This window comes from Centrocercus urophasianus, unplaced genomic scaffold (genome assembly GCF_019232065.1).
Source record: "Centrocercus urophasianus isolate 14NV4802_14NV808 unplaced genomic scaffold, USGS_Curo_1.0 seq_32, whole genome shotgun sequence".
Classification (NCBI taxonomy): domain Eukaryota; kingdom Metazoa; phylum Chordata; class Aves; order Galliformes; family Phasianidae; genus Centrocercus; species Centrocercus urophasianus.
Window position 1 is genome coordinate 8275706 of NW_024884889.1, and position 12601 is coordinate 8288306.

The window sequence follows — 12601 nt, forward strand, 5'->3', positions numbered from 1 at the left end:
TTATAGAACCACTTAGAGTTTTCCCACAGTTAACTGAGCTTTGCTACCATAAATACGACAATAAACAGGGCTGTATTTCCTACTCTTAATGAGAGCAATGTCCCTTATATATCCTTTGTTACGTGGCTTAGTATGCACAGGAAAACTGAAACAGGCTTAATTTAAAAGCAGCAGAGAGCCAGCTGTTGTTCCATACAAAAGAATTCAGCCTTACACTATTCACTACCCTACAAAATTACTGAAGCATTACTTTCACGTTTACTACTGCAACAACAAGAAGTGTTTAACATAAAAAAATCAGAATCAAAGGAAATGATAGCCATTACAACAATCCCATGTGCAGATCTGTGTCAGCAGCTGCACAGGGGCAGCTTAACCTGAGTAAAAGCAGCACCTACACACATGGTACTCAGCTGGAATGAGGAAAACGTTACTAAAGGTGAAACTCTCACCTTACTGAAGTGTTTTGCATCTGAGGGGAATCTTGAATTTAATTCAACCCTCACCTTTCCTGCTACTTCAACACCACATGTTGAATCAGGCAGCATGATTTCTGCTACCCGAGCACGATCTACTTTTTAGGAACAATCAGTTCCAATAGCACTGTGCAGTATTGTGGCAAACTACTGAACGAAGTCTAAAATGTGGATTTCAAGGCAGGTAAAAGGAGTTGGTTCTACAGGTACCTTCATGAAATATTTACAGCAAGCCTGCTTGCAGCTTAAACCGTTCCTTTTATTTGCATTCTGGCTCATAATTAGTATTAGCAACTCTCAAAGCATTAAACAAAAAAATCAGTTGATCTCAGGGTGTAGCTACTAACATTGAGAGACTGTATTACACTCAGGTTCCATAAAAGAATAATTGCCATCGCGAAGCATAAAATAGCACTGAGATACTGTAGTTCAAAATCTGCTACTTAAGTTTATTAGCTCTATGCTTTGCAATGCTCAAAGAAAAGGAGACAGATGTACTTACCCTTTGTTGCAATAAGCAAGAATATATAGATGCACCAGTCAGATGTCATATCTGTCCTTCAGCAATTCAGTGAAGAAAGTCAATTAGCGCTGTCCCTTAAATTGCACCCCACCAGTGAGCTGCTGCTGCGCTCTGCCTCTGACAGCCTTCAGCAGTGCATGAAACAAGCTCCCTTCTCTCCCTTGGCTTCCTTGCTTGCTCTCCTTTGCACTGGGTCTCTCTCTCCCCCTCCTTGGCACACGAACACACCTCACAGCAGAGATAGGGGAGAAAGTTTCAGGGGGACACGCCAGCTCCTCAGCTCTGCCGCACGCACCGGGGCTGCTCTGCTCAGTGGCAGGAGAAGGCTGGGCTCTGTGCATGGACACAGGTCCACCCTGGGGAGAGCTGCTGCTGCACAAAACACAGCCAGATCCAGAGAACTGTCATCATTGTCATCAATAGTCCAGATTTTGCTGGTTTTTTTTTTTCCTTTTTTAAAGTTGCGATACTGCAAGAAGCCTGAAAAGTACCATTTTATTAAGGCAACTCTGTCTGAAACTAAATATTTTGAACAGTTTAGATAAAAGCTGGTGGCTTCTCGAGTAAGGGGAAGTGAAACATGTAAACACAGCCCTTTCTACCCATCCGGCCCCTCTCTGAAATGCAGAAAAACGCACAATGTAATTTATTTCCAATAACAGCACGTCACTATTTTTACACATCGCGGCCATAGCTGAAAGAACCAATCTGAGAGAACAAAGAGAGACGTTCAGAATTATGTGCTATATGGAAGTAAGTTTTTTTCAGATTCTCTCCTTATTTAAGTGCTTTGAAAGTTCCCCTCTGCCTTGGCTTGGCAGTTTCCAGTAGATCCAGCAGGTATCACCTTAACTCAACCACATACACACATGCGGTTTTTAAAATCTTTTCCAACCTTGTGAAGGCTAATGGTCACCAGTAAGACGTATTTCAGAAAGAGTCACTATGCTGAGATGAACTCAAGGGGAGGACTTAAATTTTATCTGTCCTGAAAGAGATTCTGAATATTTATTTGATTCAAAAAATCTCGGTGTTTCTAAGAGTTTGTGAGGATGGCTCAGGCCATGCTGGTAACATGGCACCAGCCACAGCTGGGTTGTTGGGAAGAAGGCATCTCAGACTAAGGAAGCGTACACATGCATGAACACCTGCATGAAAAGGCATATTTAGAGACTGGGAAAAATCTACACCATAGCCTGCATTGTTGCTATGGCAAAGTTGTCTGCAAAATAGATATTACAAGCTGTCAGTCATCTTGTTTCTAACCTAAAAGGACAACAAAATATAGGAGGTAAACCAAAAGGTTCTTGCTTATGGAAGCCCCCCAAAAACCTGTTGGCATCCACTGTGCCAATGCTAGTATGAAGCAGTGCCTGAGTAAAAATGGGTTAGGGAGTTACAGAAGATTTATTTTATAAGGTGAAAACTACTTTTGAAGCATTTCAAATAAAGCCACAAACAACCTTTCAAAGCTTGACACTTAGACAACCTATGGCTAATGTCTGAGCTATGCAAAATGGGCTTCCAAGGCGTGAAAATTAGAGGAAGAATCTGAGCATGAAGAATGACAAATACACTTTCAATAAATATGCTTGGGAAAAAATAAAATAAAAGCTCTACAGCTTTAGTGCAGGATGAGATAGGTTCTAGAGAAAACTTCCAGAGAAGCTCTTTAGCACAGCTTCCTCTTCGGCCTCCTCATCTAGTCACCTCCATTTGAGATTGGAATTCACGTGCTTTGGGAATAGGATACTTTCACGTAATAACACAACGAAACAAGAGAGCTGTTTCTTCAGAAACAGCCTGCTCTGCTACAAGAGCTTCAAGATTCTCTAGCTCAAAGTAAACAGGGAAAAAAAATATATACATATATCACAGAATGCAAGACGTATCACCCACACGTTTTCTGAAGCTCTTCCCCAGTGGGAATTGTCACTGCCAGCTAATGCTTTCCTTTCTTTCAAAGACCTTTAGCAAGTACACTCATTAGAGTTAATTCTGTTGCTAACTCTATGGAAAATCCACTGAGATCTTCCCTTTTCTAAACTTCATCTACATTCTTAATAAGAACACATAAAGCAGCAGAACTTTCTGGTCTTTAGGAGAGAACCGTAAGAGAGGCACCCGTTCCCTCAGTGTAATTATATTCAAACCAAGGAGCTACAGTTAGACAAAAGCAAGAATGCTTTGAAACACAGAGCAAAAGAATCAGAAGGAAGCTCATTATCAGAACATTAAATAGGACATTATTGGCTTTTAAAAAATGGTTCAGCCTTGCCTGCAAAACATCTACACATTTTTGTGCACAGTAAGAACTGTTCTTACATCTAAAGCATAAAAAGCTATAAATACTGGTGTTCTAGAGTTCTGTTTTCAAGAAAACAATAGTCTTTACATGTTAATTCCTTTTAGAGTGAGGAAATAACATATTAGAATAACATATTACTGCTAAAGAAGACATTCAGCTTCAGTAGGATGGTCATCATATGCTGACATTACTACTTAATTCTGTAATGAAACTCCAAGAACATCAGAGAAACCCACAGTATGGGTTTTGATGTTTCCTTTACCTCATCTTAAACTGAAAGCACTCCAAAACAAAAGGTACTATTTAACATTTTCTGCCTACTTATACAGGCTAGCAGTTTGACTTTGTCTTGACAGGTATACAGTGTTGGTCTAAAATTTCAGAGCCTTGAAACTCTGCTATGTGTCAGATAAAAGGAGAAAAAAGACCCAAACACACTGTGCCACAAACTATTAGAAAATATTCATGAACTAAATCCAAATAAGCACAACTGTTATTTTACTGAGAAGTGTCACCTCATGTGAGCACCAGAAATCTAACTACGTACACAGGGGCTAGAATAAAATAATCCTAACTTGGAAGCTCTTTCAGATAAACATTTCCTGAAAAAAATTACCACTTTGTAGTGGTATTTTCTACAGTTCACATTTGATGCTGTATAGAAGGAACCTCACACAAGTAAACGAATCATATCTGTGCATAACCTTTGTAAATATCACAATTAAAAAAAATACCAACCTGTAAATCATCGCTACTGCAGAAATAAAGTAGAATTTATTTTCAGCTTGGAGAATAAGGTATGCTTATCCACAGGCTGCAGCTTCACCCTTGGAGGTTAACAAATATTTTATCTCAAACTCTGAGTGTGGCATACACACATTACAGCTGATAAACGTCAAGCAGATTCACCAGTACAGGTGGAAGCAATTGGTGGATAAAAGGTGGATACTGCTATGTTTTAATCTATGGGGAGGAGGTAAATGCATATAAACTCTACCTGCTACTACACTGCTCCAAATACTAAGTAGTACAGACCTACCTAAGAGTTACTTTTCAGTCTTTTCTAATGTGGGAATTTTGCTTGGTTTAATTAAGAGATGTTGTGTTGCATACTAAATTAAGGACTGACGAGACAATAACTATGTCAATGGTGATTTCACAACCCTAAGAGCTGCTCATTAAGCAAAGGAAATCTTTAGATTAAAATACTGTCACCTGTTGTCAACTGCTTCACTTCCCCAGTGAAATGCTGAGAGCAACGGGGCCATCCAGTCACAGAGAATGTATGGCTCATGTACAGGAACAAAGGGAACCTTCTGCTTTCTCAGCTATTTGATGGACAGCCCTTAGGTTCTGTAGTATAGCAAAACGAACAGTTAATATACAGGCAAAACTTCAGAACACAGCATTTAAAATGTAAATTCATTATGCATGTCAATCCTACAATCCCAATCATTTAATTATGCAAATGAGCTTAATTGGCTAAATTGTAATTACTTTACGTTGCTTTTAAAGCCCCCATCAGCATGCTTTGCAGATACTGTGATTGAGAATAAGACGTTTATGTTTTACAAGTGACTGTTATCTTTGGAGGATACATTCTTCATGTAACACTTCCCTAAATTTGGAGAGAGGTAAGCTAAAGAACTCCCTAGGAAAAGTGCAAGAGTATGCAAGTGGCATAAGCAGAGAGTACCCCATCTACATCTTCCCAAACCACAAGCTGTACTCAGTGCTTTTATTTATCTCAGACACTTGTGGCTCGATCAGTATTGTAAGAGAATGTTATTTTTTCATAAGACAACATGTTCCCTGTTGCACAGCTGCAGAGATTTAATAGGACTTACCTTCCAAAATCCAAAGAGCTTAGGGCACCGGGCCTAACAGTCCAGGCTAACCAGAGAAGGACCTCTGCAGCACTACCTTCTGAATTCTCATTTCTCCCTCCACACCTCTTATCAGCACAGCTGCAGCTGAGCTGGGATTACAGGCATTTGCTTCTGGAGGAAGGGAAGAGACCTTCCTCTGTTGGAGAAATGATCTGAACTTGATGTTTACTCTTGGAGGGGTTTATTACAGGATAACACAGATTATTTTTTTTTTCTCCAGCATATATATATGTTCAATAGTGTCTCAGAACAGAAACTGGCAGATACCAGTTCTGCCATGCTTATTTTAAGCTAAGGTAATCGTACAAAATTTGGCTGTAGCACCACAGGAGAAGGTCAGCAGAGAGTAAGATTGGTCCAGGACAACAAAGGGGAAGAAGCTACTTAGACAAAAACATCAGTACTCAGTCAGTTAATCTATCCTCCCAATGAACAGGATTCTTCTTGCACCTCTTATTTTCCCAAGGCATTGTTTCCAGAGCTTTCTGGTCCCTGCCCTTGCCTCTTCCTGATGCTAAAGGAGTTCACTTCCCAGCTGTGGTGCAATCCTTCAGGTTTTAGCTGAAGACAAATTTCTCAAATGCAAAGAGCTGAATAAACAATATTGGAAGATGTGAGATCCATAGAACACTCACAAGTGATGTTCTAACATGAGATGGTACCAGTTAAGCCATGCTTTGAGAGAGTGAACTCTAAAAACATGGAGTATATAAACCATGGAGAAGGCAAAACAAAGGCTTCGATAACTCAACTATGAGGACTCTGTGTTAGAGAACTGTCAAAGCCAATTTCAAAGTTGGAGAGAAATACTCGTGTGGTACCAGGATGGCCAATCCTAGCAAGGTAGAGATCATGGAGGGAATATTTGGGTCCATGTGAAGCAAGCATAAGGAAGGCACTGCTTTTGAAGGCCACTGTGAAAAACCCTGTTCAACTCCCATCAACCGTCTAAATGTCAGTAGCTTCTATATGCACTAAGATTCAGCTGAAGTCAATATCCATCTACCACTGAATTTATGATTATGCATATTTCTTCTAAGTAAAAGGGAAAAACCAAAACATGTTGCTGTGAACATTTGGAAATGCCATCTGCGTCACTTCCATTTAAGCCTATGCAAACATAAAGAGTCAAGACTATTCACCCGTGGAGGGATGTGGAGCCCATGTTAAAGAAGGAGCCACTGAAATGAGAAATTATCTGTAAGAAAATCCATATCCACAGTTTGCTTCTGGATGAAAAATGAATAAAATGAACCAGCCTTTTGTAAAGGAGGTCTGGTTCTAATCCCACAGCTTCTATGTAACAGCTTAAATTACAGTCCTGATTTTGTGTTTCTGGAACAGCCTCCAGAAAACAGAACTGAAAGGGCAGAGGGAGAGCTGTGAAATTCAGAAATCCCAAGGTCATTGCTATATAATTGCAGGTGACCAATAAAATATCATTTTGCTACTAAATATTCAGGACCTAAATACACTGTGGCTCTAAATTCATTGTTTGGGCTTGCGTTTAGATTTGTACTTTTGCATACAGCCACATTTGATTCAATTGGCTAAGGAAGTACAGCATTTATCTGTATCTAATACTGCTGTTTTTGAGAAGCATAAAATGAAAATTGCTTGTTAGAGCCAGAGGAGATGTTGGTTGTCGACACAGCTGTTACTCTGATTGCCTGTGGTGAAGGAGTTGACATTAGCAGAGATTTATTTTATTTATTTAGGTGAACTTCTCTTTCCACCAAGTTGCTCATGAAAAAAATCATTATTCCTAAGAGCAGTTTGAGCCAACATGAGGAATTGATTTCGATTTAATCATACAATTCAAAAGCACTGTTCATGATACAAGTGGAGAAAATACTTCCAAAGCAATCATGCAGAATGAAGGGTTAAACCACAGGACGTTACGATCTCTAATTCTTTCTTACTTATTTTCAGATTTTATATTTAAATAGACCTGAAACTGCTGGGCTAGAAAGACTGATAGTTTTACATAATCAGCAATTAAAGCAAAACTATATGGCATTTTCTCCACCTGTTTGGATGACTAACACAACATACTGTTTTCCCCTTGGTGATACTTTATTCCAATTATCTCCAACTTTCTGACGCTATTAAGAATATAAATTATACTTTTTATGAATAGTACGATAACTAAATTTTACATTTAAGGGTTTTTTTTTCCTTTTTTTTTTTCTTTTTAATCTGAGGCTGATTTCTTTTAATTCAAGAAAAAAGTCTTCACGGTAGAGACAAAAACCCTAGAAAACCCGAGGCAACCGCTAGCATAGCAGTGGCGTGTTGCAACTCGTGCTCTCCTTTCTGCCTCAGTTCAGGATTATTTTTGGTCCCAATTTGTACCTCCAATAAGGGAAACAGTTCAGTATCTTCCCTTGTAAGCTCCTCTATGATATGAGAGAACTGAACCGAATCTTCTGCATCTTGCTTAAAAGCTTTAAATGTTGGTCTGTGGCATGAAAGGAAGCAATACGATCGGTACTGGTCAGTGCTGACACATGCTTATGTTAAAGAAAGCAGCAGGAGCCATCATTATGCTTTGTATAGATGCTGACACTATTTTGGTGCACAGGTGTGCTCTGAAATTAAGTCTTCGGTGTGCTCAGGCAGAAGAATGCCTAGTTTCTGTATGCTGTTGAAGCAGAGTGAAATAAAACTTTCAGGTGCTTTCACTTAAACATTACAGGCCACATCTGCAGTGACCCAGAAGACGTAATACAGCATTTTGCTCACATACAAGCTATATGATTTCAGTAATCTAGCACCCTTTCTGGCTTTAGTCTTTATAAAGTGCTTAAAATAAATGGTATTTTTCTACAGGTTTTGATCAGTGTACATCTTTTTTTACTACCTACATTTCTATTCATCTTTTATCTTCAGACTTATGAGAAAACATAAATTAACAGTTATCTTTCTTTATTGATCTTATAATTGCCCCCAAATGGTAAACAAATAATCAGAAACTCATGGACTCAGCTCTAAGAAATAATTACTATCTTTCTGGTCTATATCTGCTTTACTCAGGCATCGTCTCAATGCCCTTGTAGTAGAGCAGCCTTCTTCCAGATCTGTATTTATCAGCTCACACAGCCTTTCTATTTCTTTATTACAAAAGATGAATCGATGACTGCGTGCTGAAATAGTTTTAGTGTAATTAATTAAATTCAAACAATGTTGAGTATAAATCCAACTTCCTGAGCAGAAGGCATTCAGCACGAGGGCTGTCTGCGTCCCTGTTTCGAGTCAAGGACTTCGTGTGTCATCTCATGCCCTCAGCACTTTTAATATTTGTGCTAACAAAAATGCTGAGGAAAAGGTGGTGCCTTATGGACTCTCCTCAGCCAGGGCTGGCATGAGCAGCACTTACTATCACTAATTCCCCCTGAAATAGCTTTTCCCTACAAGACTGATGTGTTTCTTCATGAAACCATCAAAGGAAAAGCACATTTGTTTTTATCCCTTCTTCCAGCCACTGGCTTTAGAGTATTGCCCCCATGTGCAACAGAGTAAAACTCAACCATCACTGACCTGTGAATCCTGCAGCACCGGAGACACGGAGCACCTGTTGAGACCGATGTCTTTCAAGCAGGTAAAAGGAGTTCTTCTTTAGTTTAGGAAGTAATTGTGAAGGTGCCCAGGACAAACTCTGGCACGGTGAGAACAGAATCCCCAGTTGTTCCCTACTGGGAAGTCCAGCCATCCTTAGAGGGGCTATCTGTGCTCACAGCCAGCAATTTCTCCTGTTGTGTCCAGAAATCTGTGTCCCAGCACTTTGGGCAAAGGCCTTGTCAGGAGGTAGGAAGTAATGGCACAGCTCTGGGTCATCAAAATTGTTCTCTTCCAAGGGGGACAAGGCTGAAGATCATGTTTCATACTGTCCTCCAGTTACAAATATTCCAGTCATAATTCTGTACCACGTAGAAAACCACAAGTAGAGAATGAGAGCCCCTGAACTCTGAGCAGCAGGGAAATGAGAACAGAATGCAGGCGCTGCTGATTTTGACCAGTTTGCTTTCAGACACATTGCACAGTTTCAGGAAAAGTGTCCCCACAGTATAAGAAAGAAAAGGAACAAGGTTGGTTGAAAAGGAATAGGGTTGGTTTTAATTGTTTTTGGTTGTTGTTTGTTTTAAAATACACAATCAGACTACGGTGTTACACTGTCAATGATGTCAGACAGTTCCTGAAGGAGCTCGTCCGTATCCTTCTCACTGTCCATGTCAATATCTCCTAACTCATCTCCAATGATTTCCATCATCAACTTCTCGATGTCATCATCCTCACAGACGAGCGCTTTTCCTGCCTCTGTGCAGGGAGGTGTTTTAACTGCACCAATGGTCACCAGGCTGTCCCCAGGCAGGGCTGGAACGATGTCCTAGGAAGAAACAAGACAGTGTGTATGAAGCACGGCTCAGAGCTTCCTAAGTAGCTTCTTTTCCCAGAGAAGCTGTGGATGCCCCATCCCTGCAGGCATTCAAGGCCAGGCTGGATGGGTTTCAGGCTGTCAGATCTCGTGGCTGGCAGCCCTGGCCACAGCAGGACAGCTGCAACACTGGATGATCTTTGAGGACTGCTCCTCCATCCCCTGGGCACTGCTGAGCCTGAACCCAAATACAGAAGCACGGGGCTCCTGAAGAAAGCGTTCTCTTGAAGGTTACAATGACCTTGGGTGCTTTTAACAGCGCAGCATTCGTGGACAAAATCCTTCACACCACAGAGCAATCTGAGAATTGTAGAATCACAGAGTCTTACATAATCCTTGCTCTACATCTACCCAAAATAGAGCTCTTCCACAAGTACCCTGTGAGACATCTGCTGCCTTCAAAGGAAACAGCAGACCTGCAGAACACTTGAAATGTCTACCTTGACTTCAAGTGCAGTGTAAACCTTCCGTATGCACTGCTGCTGTTCTGCTGCTCTTACCATAGGCAGTTTTCGGGCTGGGGGCTCATCGGTGTCCTCAGCAGCAGATGGTTCCATGTCCGCTGCCTTCCGCTTCAGTGTCTGCTTCCTGGGGAAGGTGGATTCCCAACCAGCAGACCTGAGGAACACCTTGCGTCCAGCTGAAGTAAAAGGAAGAGGTTGCTGATAAGGTCTTGCTCTGCCTCAAGAGAAATCCCCGTTCTATCATTCCCACAACCCAACCCAAAACAAAGATAAATACATTTAGCACTGCAACAAGCTCCTGGTGCTCACCCTTGATTCTCTTCTTGAGAGGCAACTCGCTTGCTTTGGCCTTCTCCTCACATCGCTTGCGCTTTTGCGCAGCCGGGCCGTGGGAGGAAGATGGGATGTCACCTGCAGAGAACAGTCCAGGAGAGAACAATCAGAACGTGTGAGTAGAAAGGCAGCGCCTCCAACCCAGATGCCTGTTCAGTGTCTGTACCTCTCTCTGCTGCCTTCTCAACCACTGTCTGGCTCTCCAGACTTTCTGCAGGGCCGCTGTTCAGAGGAAGGCACGTGTCAGCTTCTGGCAGAAAGAAGACAAGAAATAATTGAAGAGCATCTCTTTGGAGGAAGGTTTCAGCACACCAAGCCACAAGCTTCCCGTATTCAAGCATAGTTTCTTGCGTTTGCCTTTCCCCTGCTCAAACGTTGTGCCATTTCTGCAGTCGGCACAGGCCTGCAATGCATTTACCCCTCTCCAGAAAACACCCACCCCTATTCTGACAGCCAAAACACAAACCAATATTTCACTTATCACCACTCTTCCTTGCACTCCCCAATGAATGTTACCTGACATCCTGCACCCGCTCAGAAGTAACAGTCATCATTAAGTCTTTCGTGCTTCATGCCATCAGGAACTCACCGTCACTTGGTGGTACAGTCGGTGCCTTCCCACTGCGTTCCTTCAAGTGAAGGAAAGGGCAGTGGGCCTTCTGACAGCCTCCCGGCTGATTCTCCCAATAGCAGGGAATCTCACTGCGCTTCTTCTGAAGAGAGAAAGAAAGGAAGGGTCATGGAAACAGGCAGAGGAGGTTTGCAGAGAGATGCAGCGCTGCAGGTCGTGCCAGAGAGAAGTGGAGAGCTCATCTTTAGGCAAACACTCACATCAATTTTCGTGTGTCTCAGCCTGCAGTCGCTGCTGGAACAGCGACCCTGCATCCACAGCTTGCAGACCTCTTCACTCCCCAGAGCTGCTTCGCAGTGGCGGAATGGACAGCTGTCTCCCTGCGAGCAAAAGGAAAATAAGGGCACAGCCTGAAACACGTCCGTGCTGTCGGCCCAGGTTGGTAGCAGGGAGCGCACAATCCCACCGCTGATGAAGGCAACGCATCGCCAGCAGGTCTCCCCCTGCTCCACCCCTTCCTCTTCAAAGCGAGGAAAGGAAGAAAATCCAGGCAAAAGACACCCAACCATACCTTAAAGCAGACAGAGTTGAAATAGAAGTGGCAGTCGACTCCTTTCTGAGGCATGGGGAACTTCGTGGAGCAAGTCCCTCTCCAAAGGAATTCCCCGCTCTTGGAAAGAGGCGGCTGCACTCTGGGACTGCTTGGACCCAAGATCACCTTTCAGATTGGAACCCTAAGGAAAGAGTCAACAAGGGAAGAACCATGAGGAATAAGCATTTTCCCAGCTTTCTTCTTTTATGCTGACTTTCGAGGAGTCTCAGAAGCAGCTGGTTGCAAGAACTCTGCCAAGTCTAGATCCAACTTGTGTCTAACTGCCACAACTTCTCCCAGCAAGCACTGTCCTCCATCTCACCACCAGTTATACACCTAGCAGCACACATTTTGCGTTCCTGACATGAAAATGACCCCCTTCATCTTCTCCTCTTGCTGCAGCTGCAATGGATGCACTGGTACGACTCCCACGTTTGACAAACCTACAGTTCTGGCTTACCAGGCACAGCTGCAGTCCCTCTCCCTTCCAGCTCACACTCCAGCCCAATGGCTGAGCAGCACCGTCAGCCTCCACCACTCTCACTGCCAGCCGGGACGAGAGCTTACGCAGCGTGTCCACACTGCTGCGCAGCGCTCACGGCTGTGGCACTCACTGGTGGCAGCCACGGCCCCAGCACAGTGCTTGTGATGTCACCGTGCCTGTGATGTCACCGTGCCTGTGATGTCACCGGACAGTGCATGTCCCCAGCTGAGCACCCGGCTCTCCACCGGGACTTCAGGGGGGTTTTGTTAAAAATGGGCTGGATACGGCACAGCCAGCGCTCAGTGGGGCATTAAAGCACAAGTTGCACTGCATCAAGTCCGTGCTCTTCTTCCTTTGTCCTGTCTGAGATGAAGGCTGGGGCCCAGCAGCAGTTTTGTAGTGGCAAAGCTGTGTGGCAATGGTCAGCCACAGCTTGAGGCAGTGATTGAGCACCTGGTGGGAGGGCAGGGCAGCTCAGGTGCACACAAACTCTTCCCAGACATCACTGAAGGGTTGGCAGTGGAGG

The 12601-nt window shown here is 43.0% G+C and overlaps 1 protein-coding gene and 1 long non-coding RNA gene across 11 annotated transcripts in view; both read right to left on the reverse strand.

Annotated features, from left to right (window-relative positions):
* The window catches only part of RXFP1 (relaxin family peptide receptor 1), a 54343-nt gene extending 44986 nt beyond the window's left edge, over positions 1-9357 (reverse strand). The window contains exons 1-2 of the mRNA XM_042829672.1: positions 8737-9357; positions 4523-4660 (exon numbers count right to left, since the gene is read on the reverse strand). Coding sequence (XP_042685606.1) covers positions 4523-4601 — 79 coding nt within the window. The 5' untranslated portion in view covers positions 4602-4660; positions 8737-9357. The remainder of the gene's footprint in view (positions 1-4522; positions 4661-8736) is intronic.
* Positions 9358-11646: 2289 nt separating this feature from the next.
* LOC122166128 overlaps positions 11647-12601 on the reverse strand; it is a 52095-nt gene continuing 51140 nt past the window's right edge. For all 10 annotated transcript variants that reach the window (XR_006170678.1, XR_006170674.1, XR_006170679.1 and 7 more), the window contains one exon: positions 11647-11733. This is a non-coding gene — a long non-coding RNA (uncharacterized LOC122166128). The remainder of the gene's footprint in view (positions 11734-12601) is intronic.